The sequence below is a fragment of the Ahaetulla prasina genome, chromosome 1 (assembly GCF_028640845.1).
Source record: "Ahaetulla prasina isolate Xishuangbanna chromosome 1, ASM2864084v1, whole genome shotgun sequence".
Classification (NCBI taxonomy): domain Eukaryota; kingdom Metazoa; phylum Chordata; class Lepidosauria; order Squamata; family Colubridae; genus Ahaetulla; species Ahaetulla prasina.
The window spans coordinates 342,818,856-342,843,404 of record NC_080539.1 but is presented as its reverse complement, the minus strand read 5'-3'; the positions used below and the strand labels follow the sequence as shown (position 1 = coordinate 342,843,404).

The following is a 24,549-nucleotide window of genomic DNA, read 5'->3' as shown; positions in this document are numbered from 1 at the left end:
AGATTAGGTTTACAACTCTTAGAGCTTTTTTTGCTATGTAGTTGCAGTGGGCTTTGGCACTTAGATCATTTGACATGAAAACTCCAAGGTCTTTAACGGGATGGGGGTCATCTGTAAGGTAATGTCCATCTAGTATGTACTTAGTTTTTGGGTTCTTTTTTCCTATATGTAAGACTGAGCATTTGCTGGTTGAAATTTGGAGCTGCCAATTTTTAGACCAAGCGGATAGATGATCAAGGTCGTTTTGAATGATAGAAGTATTGTCTGTGGTGTTAAATAGTTTGACATCATCAGCAAAGAGAACACAATTACTTGAGATGTGGTCACAAAGATCATACCAGCTTCCCTTTCATGTGTTTATAAATTAAAGTTTTAACACCACAGATGGAGCACACAGTCCTGTGAGAATCAATGGAGGCATCAGCGGCCAAAGGTCAAAAGCCACATGGGGGAACCAAGGGAATCACAACAGGATTCAGGAATGGGAAGTGCCACCCACATAAGAAGCAGCAAATAAAGCATGGGATGGCCTTAGGCCACCCATGGCCATACATCTTTATATCTTCTGAGTTCATACATCTTTAAATTGTGAAGGTGGAGAAACATTGCTCTAGATCAGGGGTCTCCAACCTTGGCAACTTTAAGCCTGGCGGACTTCAACTCCCAGAATTCCCCAGCTGGGGAATTCTGGGAGTTGAAGTCCGCCAGGCTTCAAATTGCCAAGGTTGGAGACCCCTGCTCTAGATTCCCATTTTAGACTCTGGCATGCTGGGTATCCATTGTTTTACCAATAAAGAATATTTTTAGCCCAGGGTTGAAATGAGGGGCCCTTTGTGCTCTCTGAACTTGATTGTTTTCTTGCAGAACTTTCATTACCGAAACGAGCGCTGGGTCAATCGGAGTGGTGATATTAAGTAGTCTGGGTAATAAACGTCTGCAAGAAAACAACCAAGCTCAGAGAGAACCAAGAACCACCCACCCACCCCGGATTTTCATAAGAGAAGCACGGATTGACTTCTACTATCTGCATTTAGCAGCTCATGGGTAATTCTTCTCCCACATAATGGTTTTACACGGAGGCACCAAAGCATGCTTATTGAGGTGTCTATTAGTAGTACTATTAGGCCATCAGTCCCGCCGAGTTCAGAAGACTCGCGCCCAAGGCCCCGCCAGCCTTTGGCAGATTTTTTTTAAATTTCGCCTGTACAGACCCGGCCCCTAACCGCGGGGAGGCGAGGCTGAATACCATAGTAACTTTGAGCCCTCTATAAAACAACGAGGAGAAGGAGGGGCCAAAGGGAGGGTAAGCAGCCCAGCACCCCTCCGGTTAATAGAACATTTGATCTCAGAAGAAAGGATTTCCCTCGCTTACTGCCCAATGGGAAGCTAAAGTTGGGCTGGGCGGCCTCACAAGTTGGCCAGATGCCTTCTCTCTCCCAATAGGAAGTCCGAGACGATATTTAGGGCGGGACTTTCCTTTCTTTGTGGAGTCTTACAAAAGATGGCCAGAGTAGGGAGCTGGAAGAAAGGGGGAGGAGCTTCCGCAGCCGTTGGTCCCTCCCCTTTTTCTCAGGCGCCGACATCATTGAAGCAGGAGCGGGCTCTCCGCGCGGCAGTCGGCTTTAGTCAGCGGGGTAAGCGGGTACGGGAGAAACGGTCGCGGTGGGAAAGGAAGGAGGGAGCCGCCAGTTTCGAAATCCGAGAGGCAAAAGGAGGAAATTAACGTGGTTGTGCTAGGCGAGGAAGAAGGACCCGCGCGGGATCGCTGAGCCGTGGCTCCAAAATGGCGGCCGTGGAGATGGAGAGGGGATGAATCATTCCCTCGTTCCCGGCGCTCCTTAGCAGCCTTTAGCGAGTTTTCTTCTTGTTTCAAGTCACTTTTTTCAGTCGGCTACTTTTCCTCAGGAGCTCCTCCATACGCCTCTGGCTCCCTCCGGTTTCCTCTTTCAATTCCTTTTATCTACTTGAAATTCTCTAAATGTGGGACTACAGGCCCCATCATTCCCAACCAGTGCGGTTATTATGCTCACTAGGAAATAAAAAAGTTACTACTCGGCTGGGTGTGTTTTGAGGAAGGCTGTTGTATAATGTTTTCTTCTCGGCTACTTTTTTTAGGGTCCCTGCCGAATTATCTTTCTTCCGATTTGTTATCTCTTTGCTTCCCCGACGCTTAAAGCGCTTTCAGATTCTGCTCCTCCATCCCATCCACTTTCAAAACTTTCACCATCTGGTCTTTCACAGGCAACTTTCCTATGCTTTCACACAAGCAATTTGTCACATTGTTTTCTACAATTATTTTCTTCTGCCTCTTGATAGAAAAAGGTTTTTTTTCATCTGTTTTGTGTTGCCTAGTTACATTTTTTTTTCCTTATTCGTTCCCATTAAAATTTGGAAGTACTTTTTCTTGGTCGTAACTTTTTTTTATCCCAACAAACATTTCACACAAGGAAATGTGGCACGTGTATTTCCCCTCTATGATTGATGGTTTGAAGTTTTAAGTCACGTTCATGCCAAAATATTCTTGTGCAATATGGTTCACCTTTTTATAGTTTTTACAAGGACAAGGTGGATTTTAACAAAAAGTGGAGTTCATGGGTTTGCTTTATTTGTCAAGAGGCTTAGGTATCCTTTGTCTCCCATCTGTGTTGAAACAAACTCATGTCTGGTTGAACATTATTGGAGCTGTTTTGAGAAAATTAGCTTTTGCATATGTTTGGCATTATTTAATATTTTCAGCTCCCAAACTGTAAAGTTAGAAAACAGGCCACAAAAATGCTTTGGATTTAGTTGCCTTTCAGAAAATGTAGTTAAGCTCAATAGCTTCACAGAACAGGATAGCCTAACTTATTAATCAGAAATAGAAATCTGCCAGACAGAATTCCTGCATACAACAGGAAGTATATGAACTGAGGGAAAAAAGGATGTTAGGTTTATAATGTTACATCTGAATTGCCAACGTTTAATAAAGCTGTTCTAAGTAATATACTGTGCTATTTTTATGTTAAAGGGAAAAATAATCAGGTAGTAATTTTGCCTGTGTTACAACCATTAGTTTTATTACTGTATTCATTTTTCTGTACCAGCCATAATTGTTAATTAAGCCTTTCACTGCTCATCATCTTTTTAATAATAAAATGCCTCTTTAAATATTTTCCTTCTATTGTGGTTTACATTGTATAATTTAGGAATAAAAAAATCACAGCCAACAACATTGTTCTGGGATCCAGCAATAATAACCCTGGTAATTCTAAGCAATACTTTAAATTCCTTAAAATACCCCTTTTGCAATAGCTCTTAACATATCAATTTTGTAACTAGTCGACTCACTGCTCAATAATTTGGTAACTTCTTAGCTTTTTATGTTACCTTCCAGCTCATCTTTTTTCATTGCATTTATGGGATAAGATTTATTTTCATGTAATCCATTGTTATTTCATAATCTTCATTTCATCCCACTTTTTTTAATCACTAGATACTATATATCCCTAGATATTCTACTGATTTTCAAAAAGCCAATTTTCATAATCATCTATGACTAATATTTCTCAGTTCCTTATAAAACTTTAGATGACCAGGTCAATAAAATTTATCTTGTATTTTCATCATGGTTTTGCTCAAAAAAAATCATTTTCAATTTTTTTCCCTCAACTACTTTTAAATATGCTTTTTCACTTCAGTTATTTGCTAAATACACTTTGAACCCAGTCCATAGTAACTATAGTATATTTTCTAAGAGGAACTGGTAATATCAATATCCCTAAAGTTTTAAGATTTAAATGTCTTTTAGTGGTGCAGTAATATAATTTGGAAATGTTGGTAATATTTTTCAGTTCATTTAAGAGTATACAAACAGGGTGAATAAAAATTGATTTTTTAAAATAAAATAAATTTTTAAAATTTAAATCATATTTTTTTATTTTTATCAAATTTATTTTAATAAAATGCTTTTGGAGTAAAAATCTAAAGCTAGTTTTCTATTTAAGGTAAATTAATAATTTAGTTTATTCAGCATGAAATGGAGCTAAATTATGTAGCATGAGGCTGTATATTAAGCAATATTTACATTTTTTGTAAACTCCGTGAATCCAAGCTCTGCAAGCTGCATTGATGCATTTACACAATTTCACAGTAACCATGAGATAAATCATAAAGCAAAGTTCAGGAATATTCCTTTATCCCATTGTTTGCAAATCTATGTGCATTACAAATGGTATGATTGTTTGAAGAGAAATACATCTGTACCACCAGGCTCTTAAGTGTGAGGAAGAAAGGCAAGTAGTAAAAATGAAAGTGAAACCTTCTAAGCAGCTTATAAATATAATATTAAAGAGCACCTGTCATTTCAGATCCATCATGGCAGCGCCTGTTAGTGGGCATCCACTCACCTGCTGCCTGCCACATCCCTCACCTTGCTGTGTCACTGCTGCATCACCAGCCCTCCCATTAAAGTGAATGGGACTGTCGGTGAATCAACAGCAGGTCATGAGGAGCTGCTGCAAAAGTGAATGGGACTGTTGGTGAATCAACAACAGGTCATGAGTGCTGCAGGGCAGAGATGACAGTTGCTCTTTACAGAGTATTTAAATTGAGTTGATTTAAATCAAGCCTTTTTACTAGTGATTTAAATCAACTTGATTTAAATCAAATCCACCCTGTATACAACTAATGAGTAGCAACGTAAAACATGATTCAACTGTGTGTGGGTGTACATGTACATATAGATGTATAGAAGACGTTTTCAGTTATCACAATGAATTTCTTGCAGGAAACCTATGCAGTGTTGTGTTGGATTTGAGTTTTAAACTAGAAAGTCTGTTAGCATCTTTCCACAGAAGTTACTAGGTGGCTTTCCTCTTGCTATATTGACTTCCACTCCCAATCCGCAATTTGGGAATAATACTGACCTCTCTTATTCCATAGTTGTAAGAAAGTTTTGAATGTAAATGTTCCAGAAAACACATAATATAACTAAATATATATAAATATATAAATAAAGGGAATAGTTATCATACTTTATTTATATTATTTTGTTCATAGGAACAGCGGAAGTCCTCACAATGTATGCCAGATACTTTAATTACTGAAGACACTTCTTACTGATCTCAGGTAGGTGGTGCTAGACCACCTGCTGTATGGAATCTTCTATAAAATGGGAGAAGAGGAAGGACTACATCAAGCACCATTATTGGTAAGTAATAATGTAGGGGATAAAAGTTTTTCATAAAATGAACGAGTATAAAAGCTGAAGGAAAATGAAAGGAAAATGGATTAAACAATTACTTGTTACTCTCTCACTGGTGCCATGTTTTCCTGCCTACATAGACTTAGTTCTCGGAGCATCATAAAGCAGAAAGTTTAGTTTTCATTCTGTTACTCATGCTAGATCCTAATTTTTGTTCTGTATATCACCAATAGAAACAATGGTATATTTTTCTGTACATTGGAAAAGAGCGGAGTAACAGTTCCACACCCAATTAGCACAGGAAGCCAACAATTAAACATTTAGCAATGATTGTTGGATCTCTCCCTTAGGAGCAGAAGTTGTGATCTTCTAAACTTGCATATCACAATATGTCAATTTCTCATTGATATAATGTATGTTTTTCATTTATAGGGTTACATTTTGTATTTTGCACATACAAAAGTTCATTTCAACAGTTTTAAAAATCCTGACTGGTTCCTTCTGCAATCCAAAAAATATGTTAATTCAGAGTTCCCCCAACCTTTCTGGCTTTGGGGAGAGGGGATGGTTCTGTGTGAACAACATGCACGCGTGCCCACTGCTCATGCCCGCTGCTTGTCCAAATGGGAATGCATGCGCTTGCCATTTCTGAGTCCCAGTTGCATATAGTTCACTGCTCACTAGTGGGCCGCAACCCACTAATGAATTTTGTTGATTTTCTTGTCTTTAAATTTAATGCAAAAATGACTTTGTCTCTATATTACAAAGCTTTCTGATATTAAGATCTGTTAGATCAGTGCCTGTTCAAAATTACATGGGTGATGAGTGAATAAGGCTTATGAACAGTCCTTGAAGTTCTGGCTGTTGCAGCCCCCCAGAGTCACATGCTCATCATTTAAGACCTTCCCTGTCAGCTACCCACTAGCAAAACCAATCAGGAAGCCAGCAGGGAAGGTCCCAAGTCATTCCGGTAAGCCCCGTCTCCCTGCACTTCCGTGTGGCCTGCTTTCCCAAGCTTCTATGCACTTGCATTAAGCTGCACCCTTCTTTCCCTACTTCACTTCTGTACATAGCCTGCATTTCCTCTCTCCATCCCCCTTCACTTGCTCATAGTCTACACTGGGCCATCCATCCCCTATAGCATGAACTGCACTCTGATCATAAATGCAGAGAGACTGCTAAGAGCCTAAATTTTGATCACATGACCACAGGGGTGCTGCAACAGCCATAATTTTGGTGACTGGTCACAAATGCTATTCATTCAGTGCTATTGTAACTTTGAACAGTTGCTGCATGAATAGTTGTTAAGTCAGAATTATCTATATTAGAATGCTAAAATATTTTTTCTGTCATCAAATATTTCTACATCATAGACCCCCTCCCCTTAGTGATGAGGAGGAAGAAGGACCATTATATATAAGTAATAACTCTGAGGAAGGTTGGACTTGACTAGCTGAGAAATCAGAGTACATTTCCATGAATATAGATTTGAACCTGGTCTTCCCTATCCTAGTTCAGTATTTGAACTGCACTGTTCAGAATTCTTTCCTTCTAATCAATTATTTATTCCTCTAATGGCAATTACATATGCTGATTCTTGTCTTCAATAATCTAATCTAATCATTATTGGGGGCAGTTTCTAGGACCTACAGTTTCTAGGATCTATCACCTATAGGTGATATTGGCTGTGAACATCTTGGAATTTTATATCCGATTTTTCTGGTGGGACAGTGGAAAAATGCTACGTTAAAGAGCTTTGGTCCAGTGTACCTTAAGAAGAGTATATTTTTCCTTTCATAAACTGTTCTCATTATCATTGAAGTAAGACAGATAGCTTTCTCAGAGATGACACTCATTGTAGTCTATTTATTTAAAAAAAGTATCGTGCATTAATTAAAAATTTACAGTGCATCATGCAGCATATAATATTCTGGAATGCTTATATAATAGGGGAATGTTACAGTTGTGAACTCATGTAAACATTGCCTATAGATCACATCTACAGATCAGGCCTATCAAAATAGTTCCAGTTTGATAATAGTACAAAAACCAGCAATTCTGAAGTTATTGAGCCCATACTACTACACTACCCAGAATCACTTCGTGAGATAGGCAGCTATATAAATCTGAAAAATAAATAAAATACAGAAGCACTCCCACTAAAAAGCATTTATCTGTTGGACATCCTTATAGCATCCTAAATAATTCATTCAAAGATACCATTATAAAAGGAAGTTATCTACAATGTGAATACAGTGCTTTTGCTTGAGAATGTAGATGCTGCTCTGACATTCAAGTACAAGTAGTCTTTGACCTCGAACAGTTGACCATTCAAAGTTACAACAGCACTGAAAAAGTGATTTATGATCCTTACAGCATCCCCGTGGTCATGTGATCAAAATTCAGATGCTTGTCAATTGACTTATGATATTGCAAGGTCCCTGGGTCGTGTGATGACCTTTTGTGACCTTCTGACAAACAACTCAATGGGGCAGCCAGATTCACTTAAAAATTACAGTGGTTCACTTCACAACTGGCAAGAAAGGTCCTAAAACGGGGCAAAATTCACTTAACAACTGTCTCCCTTATCAACAGAAACGTTTTGCTCAATTGTGGTCATCAATCAAAAACTACCTATACTTGGTACTATTCTACGAGAGTACTAAGGTGAAAAAAACCATATGTACTCAGAACAGAATAACAGTTGGAAGGGATCTGGGAGGTCTTCTAGTCCAACCCCCTGCCCAGGCAGGAGACCCTACACCATTTCAGACAAATAGTTATCCAACATTTTCTTAAAAATTCCCAGTGTTGGAGCATTCACAACTTCTGCAGGCAAGTTGTTCCATTTATTGATTGTTCTAACTGTCAGGAAATTTCTCCTTAGTTCTAAATTGCTTCTCTCCTTGATTAGTTTCCACTTCTTGTTTTACACTCAGGTGCTTTGCAGAATAGTTTGACTCCCTCTTCTTTGTGGCAAACCCTGAGATATTGGAACACTGCTATCATGTCTCCCCTAATCCTTCTTTTCATTAAACTAGACATACCCAGTTCCTGCAGCCGTTCTTCATGTTTTAGCCTCCAGTCGCCTAATCAACTTCGTTACTGTTCTCTGCACTCTTTCTAGAGTCTCAACATCTTTTTTACATTGTGGTGACCAAAATTGGATACAATATTCCAAGTGTGGCCTTACCAAGGCATTATAAAGTGGTATTAACACTTCACGTAATCTTGATTCTATCCCTCTCTTTATGCAGCCTAGAACTGTGTTGGCTTTTTTGGCTGCACATTGTTGGCTCATTTAAATGGTTGTCCACTAGGACTCCCAAGATCCCTCTCACAATTACTACTATTGAGCGAGGTACCACATATACTGTACCTGTGCATTTTGTTTTTCTTGCCTAAATCCTGAATAAGATATTGGTTTTTGATGGAAATCAATTGTCATGGGGAAAAGTGATCACACATCTTTAGGTTAAAAAAAAATTGCCTAAAGTTGGGGTATCACCAATATCTTAAGTATTGAAGGTTTGGAATGGAGTTCTATGCAGGAATAAGAATTTGCATGAATGAATTCATAAATGACAACTTTTTTTACTTTTTTTTTACTTTTTTTTGGAGCTTTCACGTCAGGGCTGACTACTGGCATCTGCCTTGTCATGACCATGCAGGTTTTTTGGCAAGATTTTGGAAGTGGTTTGCCATTGCTGTTGCCTTTTTTTTTTATGACTGACTGAGGGACTTGCCAAAGTTACCCATCTGGCTTCATATCTAAGGTGGAATTAGAACTTTCAGTCTCCCAATTTCAAGCCTGGTGCCTTAACCACTACATCAAACTGGCTATTGCTCAAAAAGTATTACTCTAAGTAACAACTGCTTGAAAAAGATAGTGCTGGAATGGGAAGTAAAAGAGACTGGAAAAGAGGGTTTGTTTATGGAGGAAACAAAACAAGCTGAGCAGAAAGACAGACAAAATGAAATGATCCTGCATCTCCACATTCCATCAATCAGAATTGTACTAATGGTACAATGGTAAGAAGAATTGAAGGAACTCTTATGAATAACTGGAAGCAGATCTATGGTTTCAGATTTTTTTTTTCTGGAGACCTTTTTTGGCTAGGGCAGAGGTGCGGAATGATGGCCCCTTTATGACTTGGGGATGTCAACTCAGCACAGCTGGCTCAGGAATTCTGGAGTTGAAGTCCACAAGTCATAAAAGGTTATTCCCCTCCCCTGAGGTACTGCAATATAGCCTCTTACCTATAGACCAGGGGTGTCAAACTCAGGTGCATGGGGTGGTTAGATCTGGCCCATGGGGCCACCCTGGAAACAGTGAAGGACCAGCCCGCAGTGCCTCTGTCAGCAAAAACTGAGCTGGGGAGGGCCGTGTGCGACCCTCCTAAGCTCTGTTTTCGCTGCCAGAAGGTTGCAGGAGGCCGATGCAGCTGAAAATGGAGCTTGGGAGCCTGTTTTCACTGGCAGAACATTCAGGCCATCACTGGCACCTCTACCCTGGCCACGGCCCCCAGCCCCCCCTCCCCAGGGAGTCAAACACAACCCTGATGCGGCCCTCAACAAAATCAAGTTTGACACCTCTGCTATATACTATTGCTAACTAAGATAAAATATTTATACCTGTAGACATTCTACTTCAGAGTTAAGGTATTTATCTATGGATTGTATATCCAAACTTTTGCGTCTGCGAGGTGCCCCCGCCTCGCAGGAATGGCCCGCTTCGTTACCGAGGGCCGGCCTCAATGACGGGTCTTGGGACCCACAGAGGTGGCATGCGAAGAGGAAGAACCTTTGGGGTTTTTTAGATAGGGTATTTTTAAGGGGTGGGAGGGAAAGGGCGGGTGTTGGGGGAAACCCGTCGGGTGGGGGTCCAGTTCCTGCGTATATTTGTGGCGGTAAGTTAATAGGTCCGAAGGTCACGGGGGGAGTTTGTGTTCCACCGGTTGAGGGTGGTCCTATTTCCACGGTAAGGGGGAGGGGCAGATATGGCGGAAGTGGGGGCTCATATCGTTCTATGGGGGGGGCGCTCGATATTTGCAGGCGGTTGCGCGCCCCGAGCCCTCAGACTTCCCCCGTTCCCCGGATGGTCAAGACCCTCAGAGCCTGGGCCTTCGGCTGATGTTGTGCAACACACGGTCCGTGGCCAATAAGGCCCCCCTAATTTATGACCTTATCCAGGGGGGTGCCACGGACCTTATGGGCGTTACGGAGACCTGGTTGGGCGCAGAAGGGGGCGTGCCCCTTGTTCAAATGTGCCTGCCGGGTTTCCGAGCATTCCATCAGCCGAGGGCCCAGGGTAGGGGTGGAGGGGTGGCGGTTGTGATTAGAGAGAGTCTGGAGCCGAGTGAGACCACTGTACCTCAGATTGCTGGGTGTGAATCCCTCTTTGTGAGGTGGGGTCATAGATGTCAGATGGGCTTGTTTGTCACGTACCTGGCTCCTTGCGGCGTGGCAGCAGCCCTGCCCGAGCTCCTGGAGGTGCTTGCTGGAGTGGCGGTGGAGACCCCCAGACTTATTGTCATGGGGGACTTTAACTTGCCATCGACCGGCTTGTCATCTTCAGCTGCTCGGGAGTTCACGGCTTCCATGACGGCCTTGGACCTGACTCAAGTAGTTGATGGCCCTACTCACAGTGGGGGTGGCACCCTGGATTTGAATTTATTTATTTATTTATTTATTTATTTTATTCAATTTTTATACCGCCCTTCTCCCGAAGGACTCAGGGCGGTGCACAGCCAAGTAAAAAATCACAGTATCAATATTAAAAGATTAAAACAAACATATTATAAAGTGGCCAGATTTAAAACGAATTAAAATATTAAAATATAAATAACCCACTAAAATTTTAACCCAATAAAATTTTAGGCCAGTCCCGCTTGAATAAATAAGTGCGTTTTCAGCTCACGGTCAGTGGTTGAAGGATCTGGACTTGAGGGATTTAGTCATTGAGCCTTTGTCATGGTCAGATCACTTCCTCCTTCGCCTAGACTTTCAGACTGCCACTCAACACTGCAGGGAGACGGAACCAATACGTTGGTTCCGTCCCAGGCGCCTGATGGACCCGGAGAGGTTCCAGACGGAGCTTGGGCCGTTTCCTGAGGGTCTGGCTCACGGCTCGGCCGAGGAACTTGTCGCGGCTTGGGAACGAGCCGCGGCGGGGGCCTTGGATCGTGTCGTGCCTTTGCGGCCTCTGACCCGGCGTAGGTCTCAACCAGCTCCCTGGTATTCAGAGGAGCTGAGGGAGATGAAACACCGGAGAAGACGCCTAGAGAGTTCCTGGAGGTCCAGTCGTTCGGAGGCTGATCGGACACTAGTTAGGTCCTATACTAGGACCTACCTAGTGGCAATGGGGGAAGCGAGACGTTGCTACGTCTCCTCCCTCATTGCGTTGGCAGATAACCGCCCAGCCGCCCTGTTTCAGGTAACTCGCTCTCTCCTTCAACAGGGAGAGCGGGATGACCCGTTGCAGGGACGTGCTGAGGAGTTTAGTGGTTATCTATACAACAAAATCGTTCAGCTTCGGGACGGTCTGGATCAAAATTGGGTAGATCCGGGTGGGATGTCTGAGAGCCGTCTTGTTGAGGTTGTTTGGGATGAATTTGACCCTGTGGCTCCCGAGGACATGGACAGGTTACTGGGTAGGTTGAATGCCACCACATGTTTACTGGACCCGTGTCCCTCCTGGTTGGTGCTGGCCGCACAGGATGTGACACGAGGCTGGCTCCAGGGGCTTACAAATTCTTCTTTGTTGGAGGGGGTCTTTCCGGCCGCCTTGAAAGAGGCGGTGGTGAGGCCTCTCCTCAAGAAGCCTTCCCTGGACCCAGCTGTGTTAGGTAATTATCGTCCGGTCTCCAACCTTCGCTTCGCGGCGAAGGTTGTAGAGAGTGTGGTGGCATGTCAGCTTCCCCGGTACCTGGAGGAAACCGTCTATCTAGACCCATTCCAGTCCGGTTTCCGGCCCGGTTACAGCACTGAGACGGCTTTGGTCGCGTTGGTGGATGATCTCTGGAGGGCCAGGGATAGGGGTTATTCCTCTGCCTTGGTCCTATTAGACCTCTCAGCGGCTTTTGATACCATCGACCATGGTATCCTGCTGCACCGGTTGGAGGGATTGGGAGTGGGAGGCACCGTTTATCGGTGGTTCTCCTCCTATCTCTCCGATCGGTCGCAGACGGTGTTGACGGGGGGGCAGAGGTCGGCCTCGAGACACCTCACTTGTGGGGTGCCTCAGGGGTCGATTCTCTCGCCCCTCTTGTTCAACATCTATATGAAGCCGCTGGGTGAGATCATCAGTGGTTTCAGTGTGAGGTACCAGCTGTACGCTGACGACACTCAGCTGTACTTTTCCACACCGGAGCACCCCAACGAAGCTATCGAGGTGTTGTCCCGGTGTCTGGAAGCCGTACGGGTCTGGATGGGGAGAAACAGGCTCAAGCTCAATCCCTCCAAGACGGAGTGGCTGTGGATGCCGGCATCCCGGTACAGTCAGCTGCAGCCTCGGCTGACTGTTGGGGGCGAGTCATTGGCCCCAATGGAGAGGGTACGCAACTTGGGCGTTCTCCTGGATGGACGGCTGTCTTTTGAAGACCACTTGACGGCCGTCTCCAGGAGAGCCTTTCACCAGGTTCTCCTGGTTCGCTAGTTGCGTCCCTTTCTAAACCGGGATGCCTTATGCACGGTCACTCATGCTCTCGTGACATCTCGCCTGGACTACTGCAATGCTCTCTACATGGGGCTCCCCTTGAGGAGCACCCGGAGACTCCAGGTAGTTCAGAATGCGGCTGCGCGGGTGATAGAGGGAGCCCCTCATGGCTCCCATGTAACACCCCTCCTGCGCAGACTGCACTGGCTGCCTGTGGTTTTCCGGGTGCGCTTCAAGGTTTTGGTAATGATCTTCAAAGCGCTCCATGGCATAGGTCCAGGTTACTTACGGGACCGTCTACTGCCACCGAATGCCTCCCACCAGCCCGTGCGCTCTCACAGGAAGGGAGTCCTCAGGGTGCCGTCGGCCAGGCAGTGCCGACTGGCGACGCCCAGGGGAAGGGCCTTTTCTGTGGGGGCTCCCACCCTCTGGAACGAGCTTCCCCCAGGACTTCGTCAACTTCCTGACCTTCGGACCTTCCGCCGGGAGCTTAAGACACATCTATTCATTTGCGCAGGACTGGACTAGATTTTTTTAAATTTTTAAATGTCTAAATTTTAGATTTGGTTTTAAATTGGGTTTTATTGTTTATATGTCTATTTTAAATTTTGGCCTATATAATAAGTTTTTTAGATGAATGTTTTACTTTGTATATTTATGTGTTTTTTATATGGCTGTACACCGCCCTGAGTCCCTAGGGAGATAGGGCGGTATAAAAGTATGAATAAATAAATAAATAAACTGCTTTCATTTTAACTTTATTGATTTTCAGACACAGAAAGTTAAAATATAGAGACAAGAAAGAAAATGTTTTTAAAAGAAAAAAGATCAAGAAAGAAAGATAAAGGTGCAAAAAAAAAAAAGAAAATAGAAAAGTCAGAAAAAGAATGATTTCTGACTTTGTTTAGTATGGTTATGAATAAAACTATATCAAAACTCTTACTTCAAAATTAACTTTTGTTGACAATATTTCTACATTCACATTAGATATAGTATATGTCACATGACTTAGTCAAAACACCATTAACTATGATTAGGGGCCGGAATAGCTCAGGCTGTTAAGAAGCCTGTTATTAGAACACAGTAGCCTGCAATTACTGCAGGTTCAAGCCCGGCCCAAGGTTGACTCAGCCTTCCATCCTTTATAAGATAGGTAAAATGAGGACCCAGATTGTTGGGGGGGCAATAAGTTGACTTTGTAAAAAATATACAAATAGAATGAGACTATTGCCTTATACACTGTAAGCCGTCCTGAGTCTTCGGAGAAGGGCGGGATATACATGTAAACAAAAAAAAAAAAGGCCTTTAGAAATGTATATATTAACTTGATTCCTTTAAAAAAATTCATATCTTTCAGAACTTTAAACAAAATTGCCAATTCAAATTGTCAAAAGCTTTCTTATCTAAAATGATTAGTAAAATTTTTTCATTATGTTAAACAGCTTTCATTTAATATGCAAAGCCTTTTTAGAAGATGAAAATTAAAAATATTTTTTCTGTTTTCACTAGGACACAATGTTTGTACGTGGACTGAAGAGGAAATGTATTGAAGGTGAAGATGATATTGAAGGAAGTTTTACTGGCTTTAAAGCTATTCCTTCGTATAACCTTCAGCGCCAGTCACTGCTAGACATGTCATTGGTAAAACTTCAGCTCTGCCACATGCTTGTTGAACCTAATCTGTATCGTTCAGTGCTTATAGCCAACACAGTACGGCAGATCCAAGAAGAAATGACTCAAGATGGAAGTTGGCAGATGATAAATCCTCAGAGTACAGGACCAGCCTCTCTGGACCGTCTTGTTTCAACAGATATTCTCTGTCGTTCTTCCAAAGAGCAAACTGAAGAAAAGCTTGCTCAAGAATATAGTGGTTTCTCTAAGAATTTTGAGGACACACAATCACAAGAGAATGTAGACATCTTAAGGCCTGCTGTACTACAAGCATCCAGAAGCTTGCAGGGAAACATGTGGGAGATGGATAGCATTCCAGAAAATAGAGTAAACTTCCATAAGTCGTCATTAGATCAAATATTTGAAACCTTAGAAACTAAAACTTCTGACGCTGTTGAAGATCTTTTTTCAGAAGTTGACAGTTCTTATTACAATCTTGATACTGTATTAACAGGAATGATGGGCAATACAAAAATGGGACACTGTGATGTTCTTGAAACCTTTCCTCAAGGAGCCACAAATTCTAATTCTAACTGTAAGTCTGATCTTAATGAGCTTGATCATTTTGTAGAGATTCTGGTTGAATCTTGAAACTAAGAAAAATCCCTTGAAGAAGCTAGGTTGTAAACAATAAAACTTTTGAGATATTTTGTTCTCTTAAACCTGGATATGATCTTCCCTTACCGACTTGCCCCCAATTCACATCATTTTGCAAAATTGAGTTAATTTATAAAATTAGCCCACAATTTGTAGTGTTCAGTCTTGTTAAGTATATATTTTAGTGGCCACAGTTCAGAGATAAGCATACATTTAAATTGTCAAGAGCCTAAGCTTTTTAAAAAGTAATTTAAATCTAGTACAATCCATTCTATATCGCAATTTACTTTGGAAACTCCCTAATTTTCAGCAGCACACTGGCATGTCAAAAGATCTCTAGGTGTAATCATGTACTCTGTATTCTGACCATGCATTTTTCTATTTTTGAGGCCTAACATGCTAGAAGGCCTTTCTAACATTAAGGGACTAATTAGTATATCAGGATTCTTCTTTCTTGCCTATTTCATCACTGCAGGGTGCAACTGTTAAAGCCACTCCAGTCCTTAAAATACCACAAATGAAGATATAATGTCAAGCTTAGGAGTGTTTCCCGCAGCCTACCAGAACCTTGAGATTATACCACTGAAATTCAGAAGCAAAGTGATCAACTTGAGTTAACTTATTTCCCAGAAGTATTTCCTTAACCACCCCAGAGAAAGGGGCAGAACTGAAAATTTCAGTGCATCGCTTCTAGTGATATCACCTTACTCAAGGGACTAAGTTGCAGCCTAGTCCAACAAAAATTATTCATTAAGAATAATTTCAACTTAATTCAAATTAAGAAATTTTCAACTACCCCTGGCATTAGTGCCTGCTGTTTTATTTTTTATGGAATTAATTTGGTATAAAGACAAAATGCTTTGTTTTTCCCTCCTTAGTTTCAAATAAATACTTAATGCTGTGTTCTGTAAGTTTATTTACCACACGAGCTGTTGAAAAATTGTAAAGCAGCTATTTCTCATTTTCTTAGTCTTTTCTGTTTTTTCTTTTTAAAATAGGTTTTTTTAAGAAAAAGTATCAGTGTTCAGAATATTATAGCTATTTTCTGAAGATATATTTTTGCTATGAATTCTGTCTCAAAACTGCTTATTTAATATCTTGAAATATTTGCAGTTGTATTTTTTAATTGTTTTGAAAAAGGGACTTTTCTCCCTTATAACTGACTTCCCCTGCATAGTGCAGTACAGTAGAAGTATGTGTAATTGTTAAGTACGAGCTGTTATCAGCATTCAGCCTTGAAGTAGACAGAGTATTAGAGATCAAGTTATTCTTGAAACCTAAACATCTGAGGAAGAGCTTCCAATAGGCTTCAGGAACTCTTGATGCATTTAAACTTCAGTTCAAGCCATGTTTTTGTTATCTTCAAGCATAAATTATATGGGTTTTATTTATAAATATTTATATAACTATGCCATCAAACAAATTATTGGCTGAAGTTTACCATTTACTTTTATATTTAGGGGAAAACACCCGTTTATTGCACTAATTACTAACCAACTGTTACAGAGGCCTTCGAGTTCTCCAAACTTAAAACTGTTCTATTTGCCAGTCTGTAAATGTGCATTCCTGTGAGTCCTTATAAACATATTATCTCAGCAAATTATTATTTAAAAGAACCATGCATTCACATGCATATAATTATCTACTAAAAATCCTAGTGCATACCATTTATAATAAATTGCCAATTTTTTTTCCTTGTTAACTGGAGTTATAGGTAAAACAATTGCAAAGATAAACATTTGCTTCAATCTCAATATAACTATTCCCATCACAGGCAATTTTAGCTATTTTGCATTTGTTCCCTGTGATTAAAATCAGATTGGTTGCTTGTTTAAAATAAATTCTTTGAAAATGGTTTCTCTGGTGACGCTGAGATCAATATAGATTTCAAAATATTGGACACATTTTCTCCCAGCATGTCATAGATGCAGTATATCTTTGTGTAAAGGGAGTTAACCCTAACTCTTTAAACCAGTAAGGTTCATTATGCACAATTAAAGCAAGTGCTCTATGCATAAAGATCCATGTCTTCTGTGTACATCATTAAATGTTTTTGTCTTGGTTTATATATTAGAACCTAAGACCATTTTGCATGATTATCCCTTCATGAGATTTAATGGGGCAGCTTATAAGAAAGTAGCTTCATGACTGTGGCCTTAATAATTTAAGTGCTTTTGAAACAGCTAATTTGAAAATAGCACTGTATGTTTTTTAATCTTGGCAAGTACTGTCTAATTTTGTAATTCAGTTTTGTGCCAGACCACACAATTTGTAAGGAGATCTTTTCTTAAACATTTGGAAGTGACTAATATCTTTTTATATTAAAGTTGAATATGAAATGACTATTCTGATATTAGTAATTTTTGTGTACTAATTTTGGTTTTATGAGAACAGGACTGATGAAATTCCTTTCTGTGTAGTAGCTTAATTAACTGTTTTAAAGTAGAAAATATTGTTAAGTATTCTTGCTTTTTTTAGGGTTAAATTTACCCAAACAGGATTTAGAAAAAAATCCATTGGAACCTTTCCAAGGTTTACAGAATTTTATGCTTATTCTTCGATATATCCTTAATGTTCATCTTCCAGATACATAAGCGAAGCTTGATTTCTTGTGGGGAGGTTCCTCAATATCTAGTTTCAGTTTTTGGGATCTTCACCCTACTTTGTTCTGTAAAATATTCACAAACTGTGGATTTTTCCATAGCAAAATCCGAAAGAGTAAACAGAAAAATGGATAATTCTAACTGGATAATGCAAAAATGCTTCTCTCTACAGATAGATAGAAAATAGATAGATAGATAGATAGATATAGAGATAGCTATAGCTATAGATGTTTTTTTTTTGTAGGTTTTCACGGGTATATGTATGCAGGTTTTGGTATGTTCGGGTCTTTTCCCGTGTAAGATTGGAAGTATTTAGGCAACATTTTGATGAGATCTCACTCATCATCTTCAGGCTTTGGCTTTGTTCTTATGTGAGCAAAGTGTGGATTTTAACTGCTGTTTCTCTATAAATACTGGTGGGGGGGTGTTTTCTGAATTGCAGGCCTAGTTGTTGCAAGCTGATTGGTTGGCTGTGTTGCTAAATACTTGCCTAAATACTTACGATCTTACACAGGAAAAGACCCAAACATACCAAAACCTGCATATATATACATATATGTATATTTGTTTTCTGAGGTTTTCACGGGTGTTTGTATATAGGTCTTTGGTTGTTCGGGTTTTCTCCCGTGTAAAATTGGAAGTGTCTTGGCGACGTTTCGACGAAGTCTCATTCGTCATCTTCAGGCTTCAGCTTCGTGCTTCTATATGTATATATGTATATATGTATATATATATACATATATATATATATATGTATATATATATATATATATATATGTATATATATATACATGTATATATATATATATATATATATATATATGTATATATATATATATATATATATATATATATATATATATATATATATATATATGTATGTATATATATATTTGTTTTCTGAGGTTTTCACGGTGTTTGTATGTAGGTCTTTGGTTGTTCGGGTTTTCTCCGTGTAAAATTGGAAGTGTCTTGGCGGCGTTTCGAAGTCTCATTCGTCATCTTCAGGCTTCAACCGTGCTTCTGGGAGCAATGTGTGATTGCAGCTGTTTCTTCCTTTTAACTGCTAGTGGGGTTTGAACTGATTGGGTGGGAGCTTGGCTGTGCTCTGATTGGCTGGGGTGTGTCCTGTTTGGGTGGGGGCTTGGTTGTGCTCAAATTAGTCTGTGTTGCAGGATCTGAGCTGGTGAGCTGCACTGCTACTGCCGTGTTCGTGGTCGTGCTACATCTTCGTAGTGGGTGTCAGTCTGCTGCATGTATGGATTGGAGGGTTTGAAATGGCTAATGTTGCAGCTGCAACATTAGCCATTTCAAACCCTCCAATCCATACATGCAGCAGACTGACACCCACTAAGATGTAGCACCAGTAGCAGTGCAGCTCACCAGCTCAGATCCCCTGCAACACAGACTAATTTGAGCACAACCAAGCCCCCACCCAAACAGGACACACCCCAGCCAATCAGAGCACAAAACCCACATCCAATCAGAGCACAAAACCCACATCCAATCAGAGCACAAAACCCACATCCAATCAGAGCACAAAACCCACATCCAATCAGAGCACAAAACCCACATCCAATCAGAGCACAAAACCCCCAGCCAATCAGAGCACAAAAAAACCCTCATCCAATCAGAGCACAAAAAAACCCTCATCCAATCAGAGCACAGCCAAGCTCCCACCCAATCAGTTCAAACCCCCACTAGCAGTTAAAAAGGAAGAAACAGCTGCAATCACACATTGCTCCCAGAAGCACGAAGCTGAAGCCTGAAGATGACGAATGATATATATATATATATATATATATATATATATATATATATATATATATATATATATATATATATATACATATATGTATGTATATATATATATATTGCAAACTGGACAGTCTGAAGTTGTAGACCAGTACTGCATTATATCAGTCCCAAAGAGGTCATAAATCACATTTCTAATGGTAACACTATCATATAAAAAGGACATAAATGGCTACGAAACCAGTTACTACACAGTCCAAACAATATTTTCTATACAGAAAGGAACTACAGGTAGTCCTTAGTTAATGACCAAAATTGGGACCAGCAACACAGGCATAAAGCAAAAAAGTAATGACAATAAGTTCCAGTTGTGGTCATTAAGCGAATTGTGTGGGTGTAAAGTATGACATCATGTGACCATGACTTGCAACTTCCAGTCAGCTTCCCCAGTGACTGCTGGCAGAAGTCAGCAGAAAAGGTTGCAAATGTTGATCATGTGACCGCAGGATGCTGCAGTCATACTACATGCCAAGTGCCAGGTATATGACTAATTAAAAACTAACAACATAAAAACATTGCTGAAAAAAATTAATTTAGATGATGTATGTTCTAACTTGGGTTTAGAAAAAGTTAAGGAACAATGTGTTACTGCTAATGAACACTGGGAAATTGTGAAAGCCAAGAGATACCCAAAAGAAGTCAGTGTGTGCTTCATTGGCTATTAGAAAGATTTTTATGCTGACAATCTATTGCCGTCATGCAAAATTCATATGCCTAACTGGGCTAACTAACTTATTATTGTTGCAGTTCCCTTATTAAGGCTAACTTCAGGTTGTACTATTAGCAGGTGAGTGAGGCTTCTATTTGCTTCCTTCTGACTGCAGGGAGCTTTCTCTGAAGGTTGGAAGGATTAGGGTTAGGGTCAGTTTGGGTCCGATAGGGTTAGCCAAAGAAAGCAACAGGTGAGTTTGACCCTGGTTGTATCCAAAAGAATAGTGAAGGCAATCTATTTTGTTTACTACAGGAAGTCCTTGACTTAAGACCAGTCATGTTACTACAGCCATTGAATGGATGTTTTATAGTCTGTAAAGCACCCCTTGGCCATTGTGTATAGTTGCATCATTCCTCCCGCCCACCCACAATTTGACTGCATATCAAATGGGTCAGGTTTATGACCCATTGCAATCTTCTATGGTCACTGAACCACAATTCATGTTTTTGCCAGTTTCTAGCAAATAAATGTTCATTCAAATGAATGAGTTTGCTTAATGATTGCAGCACTCGCTTAATGACATGGTAGATAGCTTCTCTGTTAGGATCACCTATCAACCATAATGGAACAAGCAATCAATAGTACATTTCCCAATGAGGGGGCCTTGGTGCTCTCTGGCAGCTGTTTTGATTACCCAAACTAGGTAACATCAGTGCTAGTCTAGCACTGATAATGTTACATAGTTTGGATAATGAAATGTCTGGAAGAAAACAAACTCGGAGAGCACTAAAGACCGTTCATGTCAACCCTTAGCTACAAATATTCTCCTTTATTAGTACATTTCCCTATCTTATACTTCCATGGTGATACTTTTGTTATTCTACCATTGGAAGCAATGGAGGGTGCAGGCACTGCTTTCTGTTACCCATCTTTCCAATACTGAAGTCTCCCAAGCTACTGGGGGGGGGGGGGAATTCTCTTGCAGTCTTTCTGTGGGATACAACAGAAGCCTGAAAAAAAGAAGAGAAAAGCTGCATAATGAAAGACAGCATTCAATCTACACCAGTGGTAGTCAACCTGGTCCCTACCACCCACTAGTGGGCGTTCCAGCTTTCACTGGACGGAAGGGGTTTTGTCCAATACTGAAGCACTTTCCTTTTTTTTAATTTAATTGAGTTTTTTAAAAAAATTCATAGCATCATTTAAAAACATTTTCATCAGGTTTTCATAAAATTCCCCATGACAATTTAAATTTCTGAAAATATACTATTTGTATCACCTGCACATAAGTTTAGTTCACGTTACCTAAGTGAATCTAAATGGCGCTATAGTGCGACCGCAAACAAAAGAGCCTGGTCACAGAATAGCTCACGCATCTCCCCCCACACCACCTAGCTGTAACAGACAAGCAGAGCTGGTAGCCGGCGCCCCCCCAAAACCCAATCCACGATGTGCGAGAGGCATGCGCAGATGACAATACATGGCGCATTACTTTGGAACCGGTGGGCAGTTAGAAAATTTTACTACTAACAGAGATACAAAAGTGGGCGGTAGGTATAAAAAGGTTGACTACCCCTGATCTACACAGACCATTTTTACCACCTTGAAGCAAATTAAGTGCAGTATCACTTATCCATGAGTATTTCTCCAAAACAGTCGTCTTTGTAATACTTTTTTACAGGGGGAAAAATAGATCAACTGAGAACTAGTAGGAAATGTATGATAATTGTAATGGAGACTGGGGCTCTTAATATGCTAAGGGCCTTGTTTCTTGGCTTTACTGTTAACTGGTTAATTATCTCAGTTGCTACATAATTCTCTTTTGGATGTTTTTGTTGTTTTAAAACATTGTTTTAATTGTTTTTATAATTTTAAAACTATAGTTGTCCATTGATTGAGATGGGTGGCTATAGAAGTTGAATAAATAATAATTGGAAATGAAATTGGTTCTCGGGAAGAGAAAGCTCTCGTATACTCTCATCCACCTCTCTTATTAACCCATAAACACTCAGCAGTTTCATGGAATACCAACTGATTAAACTCATTCTCTTAAACTATACACAGCAAAATTATTCTATGATCAGGCCTCTCTGACCTAGGCAGTGAGGCTGCTCTATTTCAAAATGCCCACAACCCCTCCCCTACAAAAGTACCTTGGACCTTGGTTACATAACTTTGTGACATACAATTAGATTCTTAGCTCAAGTCAGCAAACTGAGTGATAAAAATTTTCCTGAATTGTACCATCTCCATCATCTGTGCCTTTGGGCACGGGGTATATATGCAGCACTGCAATAAGTACCTTAAAGATAAGGAATACATGACAGCACACTTCATAACTTGACATAATACTATATAAGAAAAGTAGTTTTTTCTTGATCGTATGAAATTGGAAATTAAAGTTCCATAATAGTGTGTGTGTATGTGTGTGTGTGTATGTATATGTATGTGTGTGTGTATATATATATTTGTTTTCTGAGGTTTTCGCGGGTGTTTGTATGTAGGTCTTTGGTTATTCGGGTTTTCTCCCATGTAAAATTGGAAGTGTCTTGGCGTCTTGGCCAAGACACTTCCAATTTTACGTGGGAGAAAACCCGAATAACCAAAGACCTACATATATATATACATACATACATACATACATACATACATACATACATACATACATACATACACACACACACATATATACACACACACACATACACCTACACATACATACACAAAAGGTTATCTTGAACATTTTCATATACATACATACACAAAAGGTTATCTTGAACATTTTCCTACAAGTATATAAAACTATGAAGGCTGTTGCTTAGCAATGATTTATTCTGAGTCATAGCATTGTTTAATTATTTACTTGAATTGCTCTCTACAAATGATTTCAAAAGTGCACACACGTTTTGCTTGCCATAGACAATTGTGCCAAGATACACTGATGGTGCAAGCTTTTTAAATGGATGCAGGTGCAATATCATTACAGGAATGGCACAGTACTTATCTTAGAAAGCGGGAGGGGTATTGAATATTTGTACAATACTTATGAAATACAAATTATTTTCTATGCTGCAAAGCTAGACAATAAGTGCTTTAAAACGTGAATGATTTCACTTTTTTAAAATGAACTTTATTAAACTTTTGAAAACAATAAAAAGTAAACAGGAACTTATATTTAGAATGAAAAAGAGGAAAAAAAGCAAAGACAAGGGCAGAAAAACAAAAGAAAAAGGGAGATTATAAAAAATGAGGGGTCCTTAGTGCTCTCTTGAGCATAGTTGTTTTCTTGCAGACTTTCATTACTCAAACAAACTAGGTAACATCGTCAGTGCTAAGACCAAGCTCCAAGATCATCAAGAACCTCTCATTTCAATCCTGAGCTACAAATATTCTCCTTTACTCATTATAAAAAATGAGTTTCAATTTTCATTTATAGCAGTTATAAATATAAATAAACATTAACCTATTGTTCTATGGTTAGAGCATTGCTTGTATTTTATAATGTTTTTGTTTTAGTCAAAAGCATATATCATAACTTTATTTTTTTTTCCTGTAAAAAATAAATGGTTTCCAATCATTGAATTTAGACAATGTCTTATCTCTAAAGTAATCAATTTGGACATTTTAAATGCCATCATTTCACCATCCATTCCTGCATTGCAGTTAAAGTCAAATCCTTCCACCTTTGTGCATATAATAGCTGCAGTTATTTATAAAACCAAAGTTGCATGATTTTTTTCTAGCTGCTTATCCATCAATCCCAAAATAAAGTTTCTGTTTTCAATTATATATGAATCTTTAAAAACTTCTGTATTAGTAAATGTGATTGTGTCCAAAATTTTCTGATTTCACACATCCAACCAAGACTGTTGGTGGTTACATTTCCAGCATAACTCTGAAGAACCTTTATATATTAAAACAGTTTTTCCCCCGATATATACCAGCAATACATTTTATAAAAATTCTCTTTAGTGTACATTTCTATCCTTCCAATGACATATTTTCCTACTGATCTATTTATATACTATTTGTATAACCCACATTTTAGACTTTTTACTACAAACTTCCATTTGTTCTTGTTTCATACTTGAGCAAAAGATTTATACATTTTAACAATATGTTGACCATTTGTACACAATTCCATTTCAAATTCAGTCTTAATTACTCAAAACCAAAAGCTTTTGTAGCTACTTTAAATCTTCCTCATAACTGTAGACAAGAAAACTGGCATGTATATCTTTCTACTCCCAGCACTTCTCATTTTTATTCTACATTCTCCTTAACAAAATTCTAAAATGTTTTTGGAAGTCCACTATTTATCTTTAGTAATCATTTGTTTTTTGTAAAACACTTCCTGATCTGAAAATACCAA

General features: G+C 39.7%; 1 protein-coding gene across 3 annotated transcripts in view; it reads left to right on the top strand.

Moving 5' to 3' along the window:
- Positions 1-1,485: 1,485 nt before the first annotated feature.
- Positions 1,486-24,549, top strand: part of LOC131187980 (cell division cycle-associated protein 4-like) — a 34,958-nt gene continuing 11,894 nt past the window's right edge. Inside the window, exons 1-4 of one of the 3 annotated variants that reach the window (XM_058162867.1) lie at positions 1,486-1,634; positions 5,038-5,188; positions 14,349-15,045; positions 15,583-17,450. In XM_058162867.1, the coding sequence (XP_058018850.1) occupies positions 5,150-5,188; positions 14,349-15,045; positions 15,583-15,596 (750 nt within the window). In that variant the 5' untranslated portion in view covers positions 1,486-1,634; positions 5,038-5,149 and the 3' untranslated portion in view covers positions 15,597-17,450. Of the gene's footprint in view, positions 1,635-5,037; positions 5,189-14,348; positions 17,451-24,549 lie in introns of those variants that run through there. The other 2 variants (XM_058162868.1, XM_058162866.1) reach the window with 2 other exon arrangements.